The 25,447-nt window shown below is 35.8% G+C and overlaps 1 protein-coding gene across 1 annotated transcript in view; it reads left to right on the forward strand.

The window, feature by feature from the left end:
• The window catches only part of CNTLN (centlein), a 327,580-nt gene that overhangs the window by 251,162 nt on the left and 50,971 nt on the right, over positions 1-25,447 (forward strand). Inside the window, exon 19 of the mRNA XM_082843600.1 lies at positions 21,593-21,784. Coding sequence (XP_082699726.1) covers positions 21,593-21,784 — 192 coding nt within the window. The remainder of the gene's footprint in view (positions 1-21,592; positions 21,785-25,447) is intronic.

Genomic DNA, 25,447 nt, shown 5'->3' on the forward strand with positions numbered 1-25,447 from the left:
GATCTTATCTTTCTGGTGTGCAGGACTGCGTCTGGTGGTGTGTTTTGGGGTGTCTTTGAACTTATTATGATTTTAGGCAGCCTCTCTGCTAATGGGTGGGGTTGTGTTCCTTTCTTGCTAGTTGTTTGGCATAGGGTGTCCAGCACTGTAGCTTGCTGGTCGGTGAGTGGAGCTGGGTCTTAGCATTGAGATGGAGATCTATGGGAGAACTCTCACCTATTGATATTATGAGGGGCCGGGAAGTCTCTGGTGGACAGATGTCATGAACTCAGCTCTCCCACCTCAGAGGCTCAGGCCTGACATCTGGCCGGAGCACCAAGACCCTGTCAGCGACATGGCCAGGTACATGGGGAGTTCTTGCCTTTTGGAAATTCTGAGGTCTTCTGCCTGTGTTCCGTAGGTGTTCTGTAGGAGTTGTTCCACATGTAGATGTATTTTTGATGTATTTATGGGGAGGAAGGTGATCTCCACGTCTTACTCCTGTGCCATCTTGAAGATCCTTCAGATGGATGAACTTCATTCAGAGATTCAATGCTTACAACTTTATATCCTCCAAATTCAGCAAAAATCACTTTCAGTGGAAACCCACTGTACAATTGCTTAGGATTATTTTCTGTTGTCTGAACCTCTTCTTGTGCAAGTCTTCTGGGACTGCTGCACAGAGCCTACTTCCATCTAAGCCGGAAGCCCATTCTAGACTCTTTTGTGACTCACATTGCAGGCCTCTGACGTCTCAACCATCCTTCCTCACAAACTATCCATCCACCCTTTAAAACTCTTCCATCCACAAGCCCCAGGAGAAGAGGATTCGTACAGGTAGGAAGTGTACCTTCTAAAGTAATTTTACCCGTCTGCCCTCCAAGTCCATTTCTACAGCCCTCATGTCTTCCAGGCACTCCCCAGAGCTAAATAAGGGACAAGGCACCGCTTGAGGGCCAACGGCCTAGTCGACCAGCTGCCTGGACCGTGGGGAGGAGAGTCTTGATGAATTCTTGATTCCCCTGCCCCCTGAATCAGATACAGCTAAATTCTGCAACAGCAGATTTTTCTTCTCAGAAACTTTTTTGGTAACATCCATCTGAAACAAAGCAGGTTCATTTTAGGATTTGAGTTTTCAAGTTTGCTTCGTCTCTTGTCCAATTACATAAACGAATTAATCTTAAATAAGTTTAATATATCCCCAAATAAAGGACTTTTGCCAAGTGTCAGAATCTGGCATTAAAAACCACAGAGCATAACCTAGTCAACAAATACTTTGGGTCTTTAGGTTAATTTAGCAAATAAACATTGAACATGATAACTACTAAGTCTGAAGTAAACTGTATAATTTTGTATTTTGTGGATCTCCAAAACACCATTTTCATCTACAGAGATTTATATGGTTACTATTGTATCCTAAACTTATATTTGTCCTTGCTTTATATTTATTTACATAACAGCCTTTATTAAAAAGATTGAAGGTGTTTATTGTTCAGGACCCATTTTTTTTTCTGTCAGGAATTGTAGAATTTTAAATAGCCTCATTTCCATTTTTATGATCTGTTTTCATGCCTCTCGTAATAATGAAGTAGAAAACTAGTACTCTCTTATTGTACTTCATTGTTAATCTCCAGAGTTTTCTTTTATCTTACCCCAATAGCTTGTGTAGTACACATTCCTTGTAGGGTATTCAGTTTATATATGTCAGATTCTCTAGGGCCATGGCTTTTGCCAGATGAAGCACTTTTGATTTTGAGGCTGATGAAACACAGTGCTATTATTGATCTGTGCATGACATAGCCTGTCTCTCTCCTAGCAGAGTGTAGCAACATTTATCCAGGAATTTGTGAAATGTCACTCGGATCATCTTCGAAAGGTAAACTGTGCAAAAACCAGGATCCGAGCTGACAATCCATGTGGAATTGGACGTGACCGTCTTATTCCTACGTCCTATCTTCTAGATGAACCAAGTGATATTTGTAACAGAATGTCTGTGCCTTTTATTAGACTTTGTTAGGAACTATTATTATCACTCAGAACACAATGTACTGTAAAATCATACTCCCTATACTGTTTTCAGATTCACTTGTGATCTTACCACAGAAAATATTAAGAAAATGTGACCTGAAAACATCACTTAGAAATTTAGTCTCTGTTTATAATGAACCAGTGTTATAATATACTGCAGAGTCTTATATTCCTAGTAGTGTTTTCACTTTATATCAATATACTTTTAGGAAAGTATCTCTCATTAAAATATCAACATAACTGGAAATGACAAATTATAACATTTTTCTCACTATGGGATTATTATGATTTTTAAATATGCATATATTTTAGTGTTTGATTTTAAATGACTAAAATATTGGTTTGCACATGGATAGTTATGTATGTTTATATTGGTTATAATTCAATTTAGTTTAATGCACCAAATACATGTAAGACTCTCTAATAATGGGATATTCAATAATGAATTAAACGTGATCCTTGTCCCCTGTATAAGATACATTAGGGAAGTTGGACATGTGTACCATTGTACAAGGAAGCTCTTATATATATAGAATGTATGTAGTATATACCATGGACATGTAGTGGACAAAGACAGACTGTTATTCATTGATGTCATTATTTAGTAAGGCTTTTGAAGGTGATGGCATTTGGGCTTAGGCTTAAAATTTGATTTGATTTTGAAAGGTTTGTGTGTAGAACAAAATCATTAGAAGAAAGAAAGCTTGGAAAAGCATCAAGGTGAGAAAGTAGATTGTTGAGACTAATGAGTAATCCAATATATCTGTGGTTTTCAACCCTAGCTGCATGCTGTCCTCACCTGGGGAGTTTTAAAAATACCTATGCCCAGGTCTTATGCTAGACCAATTAAATTAAAATAACTGGGGTGGTCCCTGCACCTTGCTAGTTTTTGAAAGCTCCCAGATGATTCTGATATACAGTGAGGACTGATACTAAAGTTCAAGAGAATAGAAATTCAATGCAAGTAGCTAGATAAGAGATAGTTTAAATATCAAGGCAAAAGATGATAAGTATTTAGACAATACTAATAGAAGCAGAAAAAGTTAGAAAAAAAGCAGGAGATTTTGCATTGGTTTAACACGCAGAGTTTGATGACCAATCATATAGGGAAAAGTTTAAAAAGTTAAGTCTTTAAGGTACCAGTGAGGATTCTAATTAAAGTGAGCAGAAAGTTGATGATAGAATATATTTGACAATATAATGTACTAATTATTGTGGGGTAGTGGGAACCTTATCTGAAAACATACCAACAAAGTTGGATTAAAATATAACAATTATTCTTATAAATGCACACCAGAATTTGCCAAAAAATAAATGTAAAACCCTAGGGGCTAAAAATCATATTGACAGCTTACCATTGTAGCCAAGTGCAATTTGTCACTGAAATGAAGATATCAAGTGAGCAGTAGGATAACTGAGTATAAAATTTAGAGGAGAGGGCTGGGCTGGAGGTATGAATTTTGGAGTTAGGAGGATTTAGATTATATTTAAAAACATGAGACTGGATGGGATCACCTAGGGAATGAAGGCAAATAGGAAAAAAAAGAGGTACCAGGTCTGAGCCCTGGGGCCTCCAACCCTTAGAGTTTGGGCAGATGAGGAAGGTCCAGAAAAGGAGAGGCCAGTTAACTAGAAAGAAAACCAAGAGAAAAGAGTATTGAAGAAGCCAAATGATGAAAATATTTTGAGACGTGAACAACCATCTGTCAAATGCTGCTGGTTAGGATAGGATGACTCCATGAGAAGAACTGAGAAATGAGAAGAGAAGGAGAATAATTGAAGAATGTAATTAAATGTGCATGTATTTTAGTTATTTCAATGAGTTTTGCTATTAAGGGAATCAGAAAGCTTCTAAAATATAAACATTTAATAACTTAGGCTCAAAATAAGTAATGTAAAAATTGATAACTTCAGTACTTTTAAGATAAAGCTGAAAAAAAGTCATTAAGGATATACATTATTTGAAGAAAGTAATAAAAAAGTCTTACTCTAAATATTTACCAAAAATGGTCACATTACTAGGCCAAAACACAGCTCTCTACAAATTTCAAAAATTTTATATCATATTAAAAATATTGCCTAACACAAGTGAAATTAGAAATCAGTTTAAAAAGTTAAGTTTAAAAATTCTGATGCAAACTTATAGAGACATTTCTGAATAACGAATGGGTCAAAGAAGAAGGTAAAATGAAAATTGAGAAAATACTTCATACTAAATGATAATGAAACAATACATATCAAAACTTATAGAATGCAGGCAAATTGGTACCTATATGGAAATGTATACCTTTAAATACTTATACTAAAACTACAGAAAAGCTAAACTTTGATCAGCTAACCATTCAATTTAAGAATGAGGAATTGAATAAACCCAAGGAAAATAGAAAGAAGGAAATATTAACATAAGGGTAAAAGTTAATATTGTAGAAAGCAAAGATGCAGTAGACGTGATCAAGAAAAACCAAAGTTGGATCACTGAAACTAATAAATTGATGAACAATAACCCGTGTTGATGAGGATGTAAATGAATTGGAACTTTTATACATTGCTGATGGGAATGTAAAATGGAACAGCTATTTTGGAAAACAGTTTGGCAGTTCCTCAAAAGGTAAAATGTAGAATTACCGTATTACCCAGCAATTTCATTCCTAGATATATACCCAAGAGAAGTGAAAACATAAGTTCACACAAAAATGTGTACATGAATGTTTATAGTAGCATTATTCATAATAGCCCAAAAGTGGAAACAACCCAAATGCACATCAACTGATGAATAGAGAAACAAAATATCCGTACAGTGGATTATTGCTCTGCAATACAAAGGATTGAAGTAGTGACACATGCTGCAACATGAATGATGAACTTTGAAAACATGCTAAATGGAAGAAATAGTCACAGAAGACCACATATAGTAATATTTCATTTATGAAATGTCCAGAAAAGGCAAAATCTATAGAGACAGAATTTAGGTTAGTGATTGTGTAGGCCCCGGGATGGGAGAGGAGTGTCTGTTAATGGGCATGAGGTTTCTTTCTGGTATGGATGATGGAAACGTTCTAAAATTAGTCTGTGGTGACAGTTGCACAAGTGCATAAGCATACTAAAAGTCATTCAGTCATACACTTAAAAAATGGGTGAATTTTATGGTATGTAAACTATACCTTAATAAAGTTCTTAATAAAAGAAGTAATACTATATTATGAACACTTAGGTGAAATTGAAATTTGAGTTTCACATTTAAGTTCTACCAGGCGTACACAGTTTTCCAAAGAGTAGAAAAAGTAGAAACAAATTCCTTCTAATTTTATGAGGGTAATGTAACTTTGACAATACAAGATAAAAAAATGTTAGAAATGGAAATTAATGTGAACATAGTTGTAACACTGATTTCCAAACCCTTGGTAAATCTAATCAGACAATGTATTTTAAAAAGTCATGAATAAGCCAGGAAATCCCAGAAATAAAAAGTTTGATTAGAAAACTTATCCATGTGATTTACCACCATAACAAAGAAAGGAAGAAAATATGTTAAACATGCAGAAAATCTGGGGTAACATCAACAAGATGGAAGAATAGGAAGCACCAGACCTTCCTTTTCCCACAGAGACACCATTTCAACAACAATACTCAGACCAGTTCCTTTTGTGAGAAATCCAGAAACCAGCCAAGAGGCACCTGCACCCCTGGCAAGTACACAACCAGCTGCACTGCAGTTGCTTGGGAAATTTGTGGCACTGTCTTGGCAGAGTCCTACCCTCTGGCACACCACCTTGTGATCTGGGGGAAACTCCCAGTTCCCAGCTTCTCCCCATGGAGGGAAAAAGTATACTGGACCTTAAGCCTGCCTGGAGGACGGGCTTCTTTCTCACCTCTCTCTGCTGATGGGACCTGCCATACTCTAGATACCTGGGGGCCACTGAGAACCAAAAAAAGCTGTATGGCATGCTGCTGTTCCAGAGGACCCGTGGCACAGCAGACAGAAGGTGATATAGCTTGGTGGCCTCTCCCTCAGAGAGAAGAAGAATGGAGTGTGTGTCCAGAATTCTGGCTTTTCAGGAGCTGCCTGAGGAATGAGTATCTATTTAGCCCAGCTTGGGGCACTGAAGGAACTGGACATACTCTAGGTAGATGTCTGGGTGCTGCTGAGAGCAAAAAAGAGCTATGTGGCATGCTAATATTTATGAGGACCCCAGTACAGAAGACAGCAGAGGGAGCAAGAGTTTATCAGCTCCTGAAGAAAAAAAAAAAGGAAATACCTCTAATTAGAAATCTACACACAGAAGTTTAGGAGAAGTCATATCCACAGAAAAGATTTGAGTGTTCCCGGAATCTCTAGCTGGACTGACTGATGAAGCTCTTTCCTTATGCAAAGCCAATCCATAAAGACCAGAAGAGGTAGATATTTCTTCAAGTTCATGGATAACAACAGAAAGTTACAAGGAACACAAGGAGACAGTAAAATGGCCCAATCAGAGGAACAAAATAAATCTTTAGAAATCTACCCTAAAGAAACAGGCATATTAGTTATCTGAAAAAGAATTTAAAATAACCATCATAAAGATGTTCAGTGAGCTCAAAAAATGATTCATGGACAAAATGAGAATTTCAACAAGAGATAGAAAATGTAAAAAAGAAACAAATTTTGGAACTGAAGAATATAATAATTGATCTGAAAATTCACTAGAAGGTTCAACATCAGACTTTATCAAGCAGAAAATAGAATCAGTGGAATAAAAGACAGGTCATTTGAAATTATCCAGGCAGAGGAGTAAAAAGAAAAAAGAATGAAAAAGAGTAAAGAAAGCCTAAGGAGCTTATGGGATATATCAAGTGGACTAATACTGTGGGAGTCTCAGAAGGAGAAGAGAGAGGGAATGGGGCAGAAAGCTTATCTAAAGAAATAATGGCCAGAAGAAAAATCTGCCAACCAACAATATTATATCTGGCAAAATAGCCCTTCAAAAATGAAGGAAAGGGCTTCCCTGGTGGCGCAGTGGTTGAGAGTCCACCTGCCGATGCAGGGGACATGGGTTCATGCCCCGGTCTGGGAAGATCCCACATGCCACAGAGTGGCTGGGCCCGTGAGCCATGGCCACTGAGCCTGTGCGTCCGGAGCCTGTGCTCCGCAATGGGAGAGGCCACAACAGTGAGAGGCCCATGTACCACAAAGAAAAAAAAAAAAGGAAGGAAAAATATTGGGAGATTGGGATTGACATATATACACTAATATGTATAAAATAGATAACTAATAAGAACCTGCTGTATAAAATAAATAAATAAAATAAAATGAAGGAAAAATAAAGACTTTCCCAGATAAACAAAGGCTGAGGGAGTTTATCACCACTAGATCTGTCCTACAAGAAATGCTTAAAGGAGCCCTTCAAGTTGAAACAAAAAGATGCTAAACAGAAACATGAAAACATATGAAATTATGAAGCTCACTTGGTAAAGGAAAATATATAGACTATATAGATGAATACAGAATATTGTGATACTATAATGATAGTGTGTAATCATTTTTAGTGTTGGCATAGAGGTTAAAAGGCAAATGTATGTAAAAAACTATAACTGTAAAATTATGTTAATGGGCAGACAATATAAAAAGATGTAATTCGTGGGCTTCCCTGGTGGCGCAGTGGTTGAGAGTCTGCCTGCCGATGCAGGGGATACGGGTTCGTGCCCCAGTCCGGGAAGATCCCACATGCCGCAGAGCGGCTGGGCCCATGAGCCATGGCCGCTGAGCCTGCGCATCTGGAGCCTGTGCTCTGCAACGGGAGAGGCCACAACAGTGAGAGGCCCGCGTACCACACAAAAACAAAACAAAACAAACAAAAAAACCAAAAAGATGTAATTTGTAACATCAATAACATAAAATGTTTGGGAAGGAGAAGTAAAAGTGTAGAATGTTGTATTTAATTGAAGTCAAGTTGTTATCAGCTTAAAATAGTTTGTTATAACTATATGATGTTTTATGTAAGCCCCATGGTAACCACAAAGACTATACCTATAGAAGATACACAAAAAGAAATGAGACAGAATCAAAGCATGCCGCTACAAAAATAACAAAATACAAAAGAAGATAGGAAGAGAGGAAAATAAGAACAAAAGAGCTATAAGATAGAAGACAACAGAATGGCAATAGTAAGTCCTTTCTTATCAATTATGACTTTAACTGAATTTACATTTACTCCCCAATCAAAAGACAAAGAGTGGCTAAATGGATTTTAAAAAGCAAGATCCAACTGTACTAAACTCATAAATTTGTTAGGGTAGATCTCATGTTATATGATTTTTACCACAATGAAAAAAAATTACAGATAATTTTTTGATACAATTAAATACCTGTTCATGATAAAATTCTCTTAGTAAACTAGAAATAGCTGAGAACTTTCTTACTGTGTTAAGTATATACCAAAACCTTGAAACAATCATCATACTTAATGGTGGGAGTTAGAAGCATTCTTTTTAAAACCAGGAAGAAGACATTTATACCTCCCATGACTGCTTGTCTTAGACATTGTGCTGGAGGGCACATGACTGCTTGTCTTAGACATTGTGCTGGAGGGCACAGGCAACACACTAAGATAAGAAAAAGAAATGAAAGTTAAAACTATTAGAAATGAAGAAACAAAACTATCATTAGTTCTAAGCACTATGCTTGTCTGTACAGAATCTCAAGACAAATTACTAATAGATTTCAGCAAGATTGCTAGATATAAAATCAATATATGCTACGATGAGATTTCTATTCACCAGCCTTCAACAAATGTGCTATTTTTAAAAAGAAATATTATTTAAGTTATAGCAGGAATTATATGGTATCCAGTTATGGAAGATGGAACCCAAATTCAGAGATGTTAAAATGTGAAGAAGGAATGTCTTAAAAGCACTATATGTCTTTTGGAAATACACACATATGTATTAAAAGTATAAGGAAATAGCAGGGAATGATAAACACCAAAATGTTCAGGATAGTGATTATATCTGGTCAGTCAGAGGGGATAGGATCATGGCCTTCAATTCTATTAGTAATACATTGTCTTTGTTGAGTGATTGATAAAGGGACATTTGTTATATATATATTTTTATTTATGTATTACATATTTGAAATATTTCATAAAAAATAAAAAAAGAAACCTATTGATGCCATTATCCCAGAGAAAGATGCTGGGAGTGGAACAAATCTTTGCAGCAAGACAAAAGGTTTGTGGGAGTATAAGCAGACGTGGAGTCAGAGAAGGAGAAGGTGGGAGAGTGTTGTAACAGAAACAAGGGAGGGAATGTTTCCAGTAAGAAAAAGAAGAGTTGGTCAATGGTGTCAGATGCCATAGAGGAATAGAAAATAGGACAACTGAGAAGAGGTTTTTGGACATGTTTTTAGACGGCTTTATTAGCAGGACTCTTGATAGCAAGTGACAGAAACTGAACTCTAAATAAGGAGAAAAAAAAGCTCACAAAATCAAAGGATAAACTGAAGAGAATAGACTTGGGAAGAATAGCATTAACTAGAACCAGACACTAATGTCTTTAAAGGTTTCTCTTTATCTCATGTGTCTTCCTCTCAGACCAGCTTTCTCCATATGGCTCTGGCCTTGGGTACCAGCCATGTGGTAACATCCTTAGAGCTTAGACACCAGAGAAGAAAGCGATTTTTCTTTCTCATCTTTCAGTCTTCCTTTGATTTACATAGTTTATAAATTTCTGGGACCACAGGAAAAAATGCTCTGTTTATATGTAATTTTTTAGTTAGGATTTAGATTCATTTCATTATATGCATATTTTTCATCTACATGAATAATTGGCAGGAAATTTGAAAGTCATGCAGGAAACAAGGTAGTTTCTGTTGGGCAGGACTGATACAGACTTTGCAGTACATCTAGTGTTCCTGGCTCTCACCCATTTCAGTGCTGGCACTGAAAAGTGCCCTCACTAATTTCCAAAATATATGTCTAGGTAGTATGCACTCTTTGAGAACCACTGATACAGGAGAAAAGCAGAGAAACCAGCTTGATTAGTAAAAATGGAAAGAACTGCAGACTACCCTCTTCCTAAAGAGCTGTATAAATCATAGTATTTCCCTTAGCACAACTGAGTAAGAGATAATTTACTTAGTGACTACTCTATTAGGTCAAGCTTTACTAATGGAAAGAATATGATAAACAGAAGATAATTTTAAGTAGAACAATTAAATGAAGGATGGTAGAAGTTCCTATATGAAATTTTTGTGTTAACAAAAAGTTTTTCAAGTGAAACCAATAAGAAATATCTTGTATAATTTAGTCTAAGTCCAAGATTTGTAAATCTCTTTTTTCTCCTTTAAAAGAAATTTCTACTCTATGTCATGAAAGTCATTTTTTTACCTTTTTAATATATATTTTCACATATATTCATTTTTAATGGAAAAATCCCATTTTATATCAGATCCAATTATAGCAAAAACTATTCTTTTAAAGAAATGTCCTCTTTTTTTACTCTCTTGAATCTTGTGAAACTTGCATAGGAAATAGAGAAAAACATTATTAACTTGCTTCCCTTGAGAATTTTAGTAGGGTGTACTTATAAGTGTAATCAAAATCATATGAATACTTAGTGCTGCTGCTGTTAAATTTGTAATGAGTTGTAGCGTTTCTTTAAAAACACCCCAACTGGCTCTCATCCAAGTAACTTGTTTGCAGAGCTTAGCTGTAGTACAAATCAGGAAAGCTGTGGTTAACTGTTGACCCGATCAGTAAAAAAATTCAATTTCTAAGTATTAAGACACTATTCATATTTAGTATGTATTTAAGAAATGTATATCATTTTACTCATTTGAACATATGAAGTCAGAGCTAGAGATGATGATCTTTAGCCTTTGGGTTTATTACCCAGAAAGTTGGTAATATTTCATTTAGATTAGCTTGATAATGCACTATTCATATGAATTGATTTCAGTATAATTTAAATAAACAATAATCATTTACACGCATTTTACAGGCTTACTGAAAATCCTTTACCTTATAAAAATGTGAATTCTAGAAATAGATCATGATCTATTATAAATTTTTAGAAGTCATAAATTATTTGAAGAAATATCGATGCCTTTCTTCTGAAATCTATGTAAGAATTAAGTATTATGAGCAGTTTTTAATTGTCTAGACTCTGGCTTCTATTTAGTAACAATACTATATATGTGGGCATTAGTTTCCTCAGGCCAGTCCACTAAGGCCTTTTTGTGCAATAAAATACAGTGCACTAAGAAGCAATTATCACCCCCACTAGGATGGAAAAAAACAAAGTATTGAAATCTATTGCTTAGGAAAAACAAATTTAGTTGGGGAGAATGAGGCAGACTTCATGAGACTTCTACGGATATTCTAGAGTTTGACAGCCTCTGTTCCTGATAACTCAATCACTGCCTGTAACTTCACTTGAAATTTTATGGCTGTTCTTTATGTAGATACAGATACAGTATTAATATCACCCTGAAACACCAACTGTTGTTTTTGGTGATTTGGCATGTTTATTTCTTTTTCTCTTTTTTCTTAAGTAACCGAAAAAAAAAGTATTGATAAAAGTGGTAGAGGAAAAATAAAGAGAATATGTGTATACAGTACCTGTGAGGAATAGATATTTCTGTTTCGAATTAGCTGAGTTTAAGCAATAGAAAGCAGGAGAAAGAGAGTGAAAAAGAGGGATTTAGAAAGACATTGCTCAGTTTCTCTTCAGGACATCAGATGGCCCTGCCATCTTCTTGCATTTCTATTGGGGAAGGGAATCAGAATGGGAATGCATTGCAACTTGATGGTCATCGGTAAGCATGCCATGTGTAGATCAAATATCTGGAGGGCTGAAACTGAACTTATAATATTACCATATGAACATTGAGAAATTCTTATAATAGTGACAATGCTGAATTATTCTGGATATACTTTTGGTTACATGTATCTGTCTCTGTATTTAATATGTGGTATGTACGTTTTAAGGGGAATTTTATCTTAGTAACTACAGTAGAGGATTTGAAATAATAACAAACCTACAGTTGAGCAGTTCTTGCTATGTATAAACCAAACATTGATTGTTTTTCCATGAATACTTGAAAGTCAGTTGTATTAGTTAGTTTTCCAAGTTTCACATATAATACATTTTTGCTGATTCTTTTTCTGTAGTTGTGGAAACAGAAGTTTAAACAATGTGGTTTAACTTCAGTCCAGTTAAAATTCATCAGTTTTGTTTTTCAGATTATTTTGAAACAAACTGTATTGCTAGTATCACATAGATTAATAGTTACTATAAATGCCTATTATGTCAAAACTATGAATACAAATAAAAAGATACATGTTAAATGTATTTAGTATTGGGGGCTGTTTTAAAAATTAAAAGTATTAGTAAGCTCTTTTAAGCAATTTGACATTTGAAATAATAATGTTGATTTTCATTTTGAGAAATAATATTCAGACATATTTACAGAATAATTATTGGGCATTATGTGGAACTTACATTACAAAGGATAAGGGCATTGAATTAATTTTACTCCTTGTAAATGTTATGAGAGTAGCATATCTCTTATCCATATGCAGATATCCATATTTCTTTGATAGAATCTAATTTGAGCACATCAGGACAGATTGGCATTTTCAGTACCATAAAAACTGCTTTGTTAATTGCAAACCATATTTAGTATGACCTTATAACAAAGTAGCTCCTTAAGTGTCACGCTTTGTCTTTAATCTGCACACTAGAGCTGGGTTTATCTGTACTAGACAACTGTACTTCATGAAAAGGGTTTTTTTCTTGGTAGGCAATTAGCAGTAATTAGGAAGATTCACCTCAGTAAGATGTCAACATGAGATTGTTTAAAAAAGTTGAATGTCAGTGACTTAAAAAGAAAAGTTCTTCTGACACATAGGTATGGCATGTGAAACATGAAATGTTATTTTAACTTTTCTGCTTATTATTCATGCACAGTATTATTTTGTCATTCAGACGCTACACTGACAGAGTGTAAAGGGTGTTAAAATAGTGCTGCTAGAATAAAGAGAGGATTAATCTACCATTGGCCAATTAGCCAAAGGGTACTTAATGGTCTCTAAAGGCTACTGAAGTCTAACTACTAGCAAAAGCATTGGTAAAAAGTCCTCTATATTACCTTCATTTGCTTGACATTTTGTGAAACATAGTATAGGCTTTTAATAACTGAATTTGTCAGAAAATAGTTTATAAATGAGTGTTGTTATAACTAAGTATATTTTTCATAAGAAAATTTTGTTACATAAATAATTCCACCTCTGCCTAAGATCTTTGTTCTTTTTTTTTTGATTGGTGGTTTTTAATTTTTAATTCTTTTTCTTGAATATCTCAGGTATCATAATGATGGAAAATGCATGTTTTAAATTTAAAACACTTGTTACTAACTTGGAAGAGTTATTAACCTGAACTATTTATCTTTCTAGATAAGTACTTTTATGGAAAATATTTTGCTAGTGACCTAGAAATTTATGTACTTTTCTTTGTAACTCATATGTTTTAATTAAGTGACTGTGCTTTTAGTCATACATGGATGACATGCAGAATTTTATTTCTTTCAGTTTTATTCCTTGTAAAAGAAAAATTTTCCCAATGAAAGAATATTAATACTATCCACAGAAGGGAGGAATATCATTAAGATCATGGTGACTTTCTAGGAGAGTCTTGCCTATAGAATTTACATGGATATTGTTCAACTAGAATTTTCTCTTCAATCTCTTTTGCTTTAGTTCTGGTAACGAAATCCTTATGTTATAATTTTTTAAGATCATAATATAGGATTTTTAAAATTGCTGCCTCTGCTTAAATGTGAACCAGAAAAAAACTGATTGTGAGATATAAATGAACTTATGTATTCAATATGAAATGATTTCATTCACTATTCTCAGTTCTATGCAGAATTCAAGATTAAAGATTTTGGTGAAGTAATTGGAAACAGACCATTCCCAATAAATGATTGCTTTTCCCTACTTGGACTGTCAAGGCCTTTGGGTTTCAAAAGGAGAAAGAAAAATAAGAGACTCTACTATCATTATAGATGGAAACTAGCCCTCACTTTCTCTGGTTACTTATTGACCTTTGCTAACATTTGACATCTCACCTTTGCCCCAGTGTGGACTGGAAAGAATCCTTCTGCCACCAACTATTTCCTCCATAGGCTTCCCAGAAATCCTGCTCCTGTGACCCTGACATTCACCCTTATGTTAAGCTGGGTTTTCTAGCATTTCCATGTGTCTACTTTTCAGATCCCACTATCCCAACTAAGAACATTTTCAAATTTTTTAAATGATTCATTATTTTAAGTTTCTAATCCAGTGGTGAAAAATATATGAGGAGAACTGAATAGTGTTTTTCAATGCTATAAAGTCGTTACTGTCCAGGAAAAAAAAAAAAGTTAGGTCAGAATCAACCTTTTATTAGAAATGAAAAGTTATACCGCATCCTATTCCTTTACTGCTCCTAAACTAATTGAACACTCAAAACCATTTTCTTTACACAACTAGTATCATGTCCATTGAATAGGCAGATGTTGAATATTTTATTCTTCGGAGACAGCAAAATCAGAGAGTCTCTAAAAATATATTGTTTGGGGGGCGATTAGGGAAAAGATTCTTTCCGGTTTTATTTTTTTCTAAACCCTTTTCTTCTTTTCATTTGGGCTATAAGAATGTTTTCCATGGGCCCTGTTTTATTTTTTCTGATAATTCATTCTTGAACATTAAAATGTTTACCGAGGCTCCCTGCTGGAGAAGAGACCCTCCATCTCATCAGGACTGCCCTGAATTTACTCAGCAGTTTCTGATAGATGCCTTCTCTAGAGTAAAAGTTGGAAAGCAGGATGATTGTATATCTAGCCATGGCCTTTAATGTTATATCGAGCTTCCAGGAAACTTTTGACAAAACAAATCAGGAGGAGTACACGGAAGGAAACTGGCTGTAACTTGCATTTACCAGACAGGATTTGAAGGCAGCAGCAGTTCCCTTAGCTCCCCAATTTGTTTCTCCATAGCACTTACTGTAGTTTATCATGATATATTTCTAGGTTATAGACTGGTAACTACCTAAAGGCAAGGATTATAACTTTTTTATCATCGAAAATATAGAGCTAATACAGTGCCTACCACATAGTATGTAAAAAGGAATGAATCACAGGTATTGAGTCAGGTCCTGAATGTAGATCTTACCTAGCAAAATCTTGCAGAAAATATCAAGTTGGGGCCCAGAATAAACAAAAGGCATGAATGAACTCCCATGTAAGAGACTAAAGGAGAGTACAACCAGGGAGCCTTATCTACCCTGTTCATGGGATTACTGTTGAGAGCAACAAAAGGAAACTTCTGGCCAGAGGCTTTTTGCTTGGCAATTAAACTACAAAATGCAGATCTGGAAGAGGCAACTTATATTTCTAGCATAGAAACTGGAACAGTTTTTTTAGAGCTATTGAAAAAATAAACACAAAATTATGGATGAGGAAAAGAAAGACCAGAGTGAGAATGTTATACAAACTATGTACTGTGGATTCAGGACACTTGCTTAAGGGAAGGTAGGGAGGCAATAAGGGAGAAAGGAATAGGTTCAAAAAAGGGGCTGCTTTTTAAAATTTGGGATTCATACTAGTTTTCCATGTTATGTAACAAATTACCACAAATTTAGCAGCTTAGAAACGGTATACACATTACCTCACAGTTTCCATAGTCAGGAGTCTGGCACAGGTTAGTGGGATCCTTTGCTCAGAGTATCACAAGCAGCCAAACTGCCTTTCTTTCTGGAGTTCAGGCTTTTCTTCCAAGCTTCTGTGTTTGTTGGGAAAATTTAGTTCCTTGTGGTTGTAGGACTGAAGTACCTGTTTTCTTGCTCAAGGACCATTCTCAGCTCCTGAGGTCTTCCTTAGGGCCTTAACGTTATAGCCCCCTCTGTAGTCCTCTCATAACATGGCAGCTTACTTCCTCAAGGCCAGCAGGAGAATCTTACCTCTGGCTAAAAGAGCCCCTGGCTTTTTTTTAAAGGGCTCACCTGATTATTCACCAGCCAGGGTAATCTCACTTTTGATTAACTCAAAGTCATGTGACTAGGGACCATAATTTACATCTACAGAATCCCTTTGCATATAACATAATGCAAATAGTGTAATCATGGGAGTGATAGCCTATCATATTCACAGTTCCAACACACATACAAGGGCATAGGCCATTGGGGGTCATCTAAGAATTCTGCCTACCACAGTGCTCATTACTGAATAATGAATTCTCTAATATTTCCATGTTTCTTCTTACAGTTGCTTAGAGGGTTCTTTCCTCTTTAGAGACTTAACGCTTCTTCAATGTTATATTTAAATAAATAATTAATAACTGGTGTCACATTTTAAACTTTTATAGTGTTAACTTCTATTTTATAACCTTTGGTTAAATCAATACAAATCTCAGTATTATTCTCATTGACATCAACTTTTAAGTTGAAATCGATTTTTAGAAGATTGTAGAGGGGGCTTCCCTGGTGGCACAGTGGTTGAGAGTCCACCTGCCGATGCTGGGGACACGGGTTCGTGCCACGGTCCGGGAAGATCCCACATGCTGCGGAGCGGCTGGGCCCGTGAGCCATGGCCGCTGGGCCTACGCGTCCGGTGCCTGTCCTCCACAACGGGAGAGGCCACAACAGTGAGAGACCCGCATACCGAAAAAAAAAAAAAAAAAGATTGTAGAGGAACTGCACTTGTATCCTAGTAGGGAATCCTAAGTTAAGATCAAACAAATAACTGTCACTTAAGACAAAGTAAAGTTTCTGTCATGAGAGAAATTACAGAATTATTTGGTATTTGTATGTGTGTGTATGTATATAGCACAGCTTTTTATTAATTCAGGTCCTCAGCCTTTAGGACACTTCTTAGACTCTGTATGGTAGCATTTTCCACAAGCTAATAATGCTAACAATAATACTGTAAATTTAAAGTTTACCAAGTGCTATCACAGATTTAAAAAAAAATTCTGCCCTCAAGATTACCTTTGCTAGGTAAGCAAGCATCATCTCTGGGGTTTTTTTGTTTGTTTTCTTTTTTTGTTTGTTTGTTGTTTTTTTTTTTTTGCGGTACGCAGGCCTCTCACTGTTGTGGCCTCTCGCGTTGCGGAGCACAGGCTCCCTACACGCAGACTCAGCGGCCATGGCTCACAGGCCTAGCCGCTCCGCGGCATGTGGGATCTTCCCGGACCGAGGCACAAACCCGTGTCCCCTGCATCGGCAGGCGGACTCTCAACCCCTGCGCCACCAGGGAAGCCCTATCTCTGTTTTTCAACAGAGAAACAGTCAAGTGCTTGCTCAGTGTCACTCAGCTGGTAAGCAGTAGACCCCAAATTAGAATCAAGAAATTATGACTCTTCTATGTGTTTTAATATTATTTATGATTTTAATGTAATATGACTTAAATATTTTTAAATCTTTGATTGGACATGGAAAGGTAATAATATAGAAACAGGAATCATGCTTCTGATAAAAAAGAAAAATAATTTTAAGAGTAATTTTAATTTATTGATAGATTTTACAATGCAATCACTGTTTTTTTTTGTTTTTTGCGGTACGCGGGCCTCTCACTGTTGGGGCCTCTCCTGCTGCGGAGCACAGGCTCCGGACGCACAGGCTCAGCGGCCATGGCTCACAGGCCCAGCTGCTCCGCGGCATGTGGGATTTTCCCGGACCAGGGCACGAACCCACGTCGCCTGCATCGGCAGGCGGACTCCCAACCACTGCGCCACCAGGGAAGCCCAATCACTGTTTTTTAAATAAATTTATTTTTGGCTGTGCTGGATTTTCGTTGCTACACGCGGGCTTTCTCTAGCTGCAGTGAGCGGGGGCTACTCTTCGTTGTGGTATGCGGGCTTCTCATTGCGGTGGCTTCTCTTGTTGCAGAGCAGGGGCCCCAGGCGTGCGGGATTCATTAGTTGTGGCACGCTGGCTCAGTAGTTATGGCTCACAGACTCTAGGGTGCAGGCTCAGTAGTTGTGGTGCATGGGCTTAATTGCTCCGCTGCATGTGGGATCTTCCTGGACCAGGGCTCGAACCCGTGTCCCCTGCATTGGCAGGTGGATTCTTAACCACTGCGTCACTAGGGTAGTCCCAACAGCACAATCACTTTCTAACAAGATCACCACAAAAGTCTCACATTCCAAACCAAGTATAAACAAAAGAAAGTTATTATTTATCATTCTTGTCTCATCTATAAAACTTCTCAATTAAGGAATAGAATGCTTAAACTGAGAGAAGTTAGTAATAGAGCCATAATTACTTGTCCAAAAGGATTCAAAACTGATAGAATGTATGATTTGTCTATTTCTTCTATTTTGACAGGTGCTCTGTAGCATTTCTAGACATATATAATTAACATCAGAAATATGTTTTAAAGATTATAGAGTTAAAACAGTTTAATCAAAGCATGATTTATATTTTAATAAATTGCAAGTCATTTGGTTTACTGTCTCCATAATTTCAATATTTCTTTGTTTACTAAATTTTTATACCATTAAATTGAATGGTATAATTGCATATCTTTTAAAGAGATATATTTATTGTCTTGGTCTTTGCTCAATGAAGGATATATTTATAATGTCAGGATTTGCCACTGTGGAAAGAATAGATCTAATGGCATACAAGTTTAACAAATGAGAGAAGCCACCAGGAAGAAAAGATCCTCATCAAAATTTACTCTTCTGTATGCAGATGTAGAGAATGGACTTGAGGACACAAGGAGGGGAAAGGGTAAGCTGGGATGAAGTGAGGCAGTGGCATGGACATATATACATATATACCAAATGTAAAATAGATAGCTAGTGGGAAGCAGCCGAATAGCACAGGGAGATCAGCTCGGTGCTTTGTGTATACCTAGAGGGGTGGGATAGGGAGGGTGGGAGGGAGACTCAAGAGGGAGGAGAAATGGGATATACATATATGTATAGCTGATTCGCTTTGTTATACAGCAGAAACTAACACACCATTGTAAAGCAATTATACTCCAATAAAGATGTTAAAAGATTTTTAAAAATTTAGTCTTCTGTGTTGCCTGAGATTCCACCTAGAATTGTAGCCATGAGTTATGTCTTAACAAATGAAAATCTCAAAAAGTCTAATTTAGATGCAGAACATTAACTTTAGGATTGATAAATGTTCTGCTGCGTACTATTTAAGTAAAAGCTTAATAATACTACATTGCTAATAAAAGTGTATTTTAAAAAGTGTATTTTAATTTTTAATTTAAAAAGTGTATTTTAAAAAGTGTATTTTAATTTATATGGTAATAATAGAAAGATTATATATAAAAGCTGAAATCAATATGTGTGTTTATAGCACCATCTGTGCGACAAACAGGTAGACTTGAATTTTTGAAACCTTTCTTCTGTTTCTTAGTATACAAAAAGCATTGCTTTTAGATACCATGGTAGGGGGGTGGGGGTGGATACATAGGTTAACAAAGGCACAGTCCTCTCTCAAGCCTTTGCTCGGGCCGTGGTTGAGGAACAGCCATAATGCTATGGGAGCTAAGAGAATGGAGAAGCTACTTGGTTGGAAAAAAGGAGACAACTGCAGAGAATATTTCATAAAGGAGGAAATACTAAGCTACTCTTTATGCATGAGAGAGATTTCAGCAGAAGGAAACACCATGTGTAGAGTCATCAATGTAGAAATGGCTGAAAGTTTTGGGGAAGGGCAGACAAGTTTGACTGCAGATGATGTGTGACTGAAACACAAATTGAAGTTAAATCTTACAGAGCTTTATTATAACCACAAACATCGGAGCTTTATTCTATTGGGCTGAGGAACCCCTGAAGAGTTTTGAATAAGAGAATAACAGGTCAGTGTTGTCTTGGGAAGTTGTATAAAAGATGATTTGAACGTAGAGAAAGGTTGCCCATAGGGGAAAGGTTATTGCAGTGGTCTTAGTGGGATGATGAGTCTGCATTAAGAAAGTGGCAGGGGCTTCCCTGGTGGCACAGTGGTTGAGAGTCCACCTGCCGATGCAGGGGACACGGGTTCGTGACCCGGTCCGGGAAGATTCCACATGCCGCGGAGAGGCTGGGCCCGTGAGCCATGGCCACTGAGCCTGCGCGTCCAGAGCCTGTGCTCCGCAACGGGAGAGGCCACGACAGTGAGAGGCCCGCGTATCGCAAAAAAAAAAGAAAGTGGCAGAAGGAAACGAATATGAGAAATATTACATAATATATAGAACCTGACGATTGGGCACAGAGAATTAATAGAACAGGGAGGGAGATGTATTCAACCTTGAATGATAACCAGGAAGATTTTCAGACTTAGGGAAATTATGAGTTTGCTTTTGATTTTTCATGTTATTTGTTACCTTTGGGACAATCCAGGGATGAATATTTTCTGAAAAATACAAAAAAAACACGCTTTTAGATCATAGGTTAAAATATAGCCAAAGAAATTTTTTTTTCACCGAAACACACTTGTTATTTCACCAAAACGTAGTTTAATCTCAAATATATCAAGCCCTAGTTTTGAATTCATGATCTAAAATATTCATATTTAACAGTATACACATGTATACACAAATATATATGTAATTACAGATTTATTGATATACTTTTTAGAAATTGTGTTTAAACATAGTGTTAATACTTAAGTAACTTATGTCCCGTATATATATGACTATACATTTTAGCCACATCTTCTACTGTTTTAACTAGAATTCTTACCAAAGAAAGCATTTTTTCCACCTCTGAGAGACTTCATTACCATTTTGTATAATTGTTCCTTATGTTAAGCTACCATTATTATAAGCTTCTTTGGAATAATAAAGTAATAGTGCAGTTATCCTCTTAAGGATCTCTGAGTTGTTATGCCATTATAGCTTGGTGGCGTTCTGCTGACTACAGATGGGTGAGTGAAAGGGGCTAACATTAAGGCGGTTTCTTTTATAGTTTCATAAAAGCATTACCAGTATGCCATTTAGTAAAATGTTCATGTTATTAAAATTTTTAATGTAAGGAGTTTAGTGCAATCTACCTCAACATTACAAAGAGGACTTGTCAACTATCAATCAAGTGCATAAAACTGAGTGAATGTGTTTGTATGCTATTTATTTGAACTAAATGTCTAATAAGCCTCTTCTGCTAATTGGACTTAACGTTTCTGTTGCTAAATGAGAAGCATTTTGGCTGCTGTATAAGGTAGTAAGAACTACCCAGTGGAATAAACAACTAACATCTGTTATCCTGTCCTGCTCCAGCTTGACTTTTACCAGTTAAGTACATCAGCCCTGAAGTCAAGGTTATCAAATATGTGAATCTCTGGCACACCCATGTTTATGTGAAGGCAAAGAAATAGCACATCATGAGTAAAGACCAGCCAACCAAAAGATATTGAGTACAGCTGGTCTATTTTGTTTTAACCTTTACAAGCCCACAACCTTAAGCAAAAACTAGTGGAAGTTAGAAATTTTGTAGTTTTTATAATAACTATTTTTGTAATCAGTGTCACTTTTTTCTTTAGCATTTTCCTACCTGTACAATTTGATGCTGATAATTGTTAGGTTAAATGTAATTACTTTTATAATAAATTTATATTTATTTTCTTTAAAAAGAAGCTAAATTCGGATTTGGCTGAGCTTCGGAAAGAAAAAGAAGATTTACTAAAGAAATTGGAGCCTTCATCCGAAATCACAAGTTTGGCTGAAGAAGTTGCCCAGGTAACAGTTCCACGGATACAAGTTACATCACTTGGCCCTTCAAGGAGCATGGATTTGGAAATGAAGCAATTGCAGTGTAAACTAAAGGTGATTATAAATTTTATTAAAGATGAAAACATTTATTAAGTTACTGAATCCTTAAAGACATGTTTCTATCAATTCTAATTTAATTCTACTAATAAAGGTAAATTATGGTATAAATAATCTCTAAATTATTAATACTACATTCAATCTCATCTTTCTATTTTAGCCTGGTAGATTCTTATCTGGTAACTTATAATACTATTCTCTGAAAAAATAGCAAGACACCATGAAATCCTAACTTAGGAGACGAGGGAAACTGGCCATTATCATTCTATTCCACTATTCAACTCCTCTCTGCCTGGCACTAAACAGAATTCTTTTTGAACATAATAATGTATCACCATAACTAGAATTGCTTTCCTGTACACATTTTGCTGCTGTTTTAACTTGGTGGTTCTTTGTTGGAGATGGGGAAGGAGGAGGGAATTAGGGGAAAGGAGAAGCAGCACAGAGCAAAGGTGAGTTGGTTTAATCAAGTTAAACCTGAAAGTGAGAATAAAGACCAGTGTTCCTTTTGCTTATAAAGAATTGTGTCTAAGTCCAGGTGAGACTGTCAACAACTTAAAAGTAAGGCTGGCCTTAGTTTTTACCCATATATAAATCTCTCTCACTTGGAAGGAATGTGTGAGTTACAAAGGTGAGACTAATGAGAATGCCTAAAGCAATTTAGATCATGCTTGATGTAAGTTTGAAGTGACATTGTCCATATCTAACCTGGAGTCCTGGAACACTGACCAGGCTGCATAGGGACAAAAAGGGTAAATCTTTACTTTTGTCTTATTTCATGCTTTAATATGGAAATATTCTGGAAGACTAGGTACTTTGAAATAAATAATACTCTTGATACTACAAATTTCTGTTTCGACATTGTATGAGGTTGCTAGGGCTGCCATAACAAAATACCACCGAGGGCTTCCCTGGTGGCGCAGTGGTTGAGAGTCCGCCTGCCGATGCAGGGGACAGGGGTTTGTGCCCCGGTCCGGGAAGATCCCACATGCCGTGGAGCGGCTGGGCCCGTGAGCCATGGCCACTGAGCCTGCGGGTCTGGAGCCTGTGCTCTGCAACAGGAGAGGCCACAACAGTGAGAGGCCTGCGTACCGCAAAAAAAAAAAAAAAATACCACCGAGTGGCTGGCTTGAATAATAGAAATTTATTTTCCCATAGTTCTGGGGTTTAGAAGTCCAAGATCAAAGTATTGACATGCTTGATTTCTTCCAAGCCCTCTTTCCTTGGCCTGTGGATGGCCGCCTTCTTGCTGTGTCTTCACATGGTCACCCCTCAGTCTATGAGGTCTGTGTCCTAATTGCTCCTCTTATAAGGACACCAGTCATGTTAGATTAAGGCCCACCCATGTGACCTCATTTTACTTTAATTACCTCCTTAAAAGCCCTATCCAAATACATTTTGAAGTACTGGAAGGGGAGGTTAGGACTTAAACATATGAATTTTGCCAGGACACAATTCAGCCTATAACAGATATCAGATTGCTAACATAATAAATTTCTGAGAAATAGCTTATTTTCTACTTGATATTTTCTATGCCTAGTAAAACAAAAATGGTTACATTTGAATCTCTTAAAGGTCTACATCCATCTTTTTTATTTTATCCAATTAATATTAGACTTTTCTATGTAAATTCTTAGGTGTACTTCTGAGATGTACATGGTTCATTCAGAAATTAGAGTGCTCATGTGCATTTCTGTGTCTTCATTTTTACCCATATTAGACATGTTTCCTCAAGGAACCCAACTTTATATAGATAATAAAATATTTAGTGACATATAAATTCCAGTGAATGATATATACATCAGTTATTTATATTTAGTTTAATTTGTAGTTCTTTATACAATCTGGATTGAGTAGTACTCCAACTTATATTTGTGATTTTTTTGACCTCCTGATTGTTGAAAGGATACCTTTTGGTGTACACCATGTTCTCTCCCAGTTTTCCAGTAAGTTAATAATGAAGAATAATAGTTTTTAAACTACTGTTAATTTATATATAATCTATTGCCAATCTAGTTCTAAGTCCTTTAAAAATGTTAACTCATTAAATACTCGTTTCAACCCTATGAGATAAATTCTGTTATTATATCTATTTTACAGTTAAGCAAACTGAGTACGTTAATTGTCCAAGGTCACACAGCTACTAAGAGATAGAGCTGAGATTAGAACTCAATCCATAGGGCTCCAGCATCCATGCTTTTACTCATTTTGCTCTGAAAAATTTTTAAAGCGTTTAATAAACTTAAACAGGAAAGCTCTAACCAAGATAGATTATTACCATTATGACATCTTTGAAATAATGTGTTTTACTCCAGATTTTGTCATGCTGCAGATAAGTATTATGTTGTAGGAAATGGAAAAGGGTCAGAGGACCTGGGTTTTGATCATTTTTTGTCCAGTAACTTCTTGTGTGTGGGACCTGACTGAGGAAATTACTTAGCTTCTCCAGAGGTCTAGAGCAGGAATACCTTTCTACCCTCTTCAAAAGGATTTTTGAGGATTAAACAAAATAACTGTGAGACTTAGAGGGTCTGGCAAAAGTATTTATCAAGCTGGCATTGTTTTATTTATTATAATTCTGTAATCCCTCAATTATCCAGAAGTCAGAATTACAGCATTTTTCAGCCACCTAAAATAACAGGCTTAAGTCTAAAAACATAAAAGAATCAAACAGCTATCTTAAAATCCACTTAATTTATTCTGTTGAAGATATTGTCAGGGTTCATTTACTGCCTTTTGTCTTTTTTTAAAAATACAGCTGTAATGAGTTTATTTGTTTAACTTTTCAGCAGAAAACACCTCAAAAGCAGCAAATTAGAAGTATGTATATTAGGGGCCAGGATGCTTGTTTTTAGGCAGGAATATTGAGAGAATCAAACTATGATCAACAGATTGACAGAAAAAAAATAGAAAAATGTTAAGGTAAAAATACAAAATTAGAAAAACAGCAGCCTGGGACCATTCAGAGTAGGGCTGAGTAGCCATTTATATCATAATAGTTCTTAAAGGCATCATTATATAATGATACAGTGATAATAAATTAGATGCAGTAATATAGCATAATTAATATAGTGATAATATTTATAATATATCATTATATTAAAGTATCACTATTGCTTAATGTAATTGTGGACTGTCATTTCTAAATGAATGAACAATCATTCCGGAAAGAATTTAAGTTTAATGATTAAAGCAAAAGCTTCAATTTTTTGGTAAATTTACTAGTATGGAGCATCTTACTCTGGCAGTGCTAGAAATAAGACACCATATGTCACTGTAAACATGTAAAATATGATGGAAATTTAGATTGTGTAACACAAAATTTAATCAAAACTTTTAGCATTCAATACAGTTGCCAAGTTGAGGTAACCTTGGGTTTTTAAGAAAATTAATATAATATTTAATGGAAATTTAAAATTTACATATGCCATACCAATGAGATACTTAAAGTCTGTCTGATGAATTTGACTCACATTTACATTGTGTGGTTAATGGTTTTATCTTTTCAGATTTATATTTTTTAGAATAAGTTAGTCAAACCTGGAAATAGTTCTCATAGAAACAATTAACTATAGTTATTAGAAAAATTAGTGAAATAACTACTACAAATACTTTTAAAGTTATATTTTATTCTATTTATATTATTTAATACTTTTTAAA

This window comes from Leucopleurus acutus, assembly GCF_964270905.1.
Source record: "Leucopleurus acutus genome assembly, chromosome: 7".
NCBI classification, from domain to species: domain Eukaryota; kingdom Metazoa; phylum Chordata; class Mammalia; order Artiodactyla; family Delphinidae; genus Leucopleurus; species Leucopleurus acutus.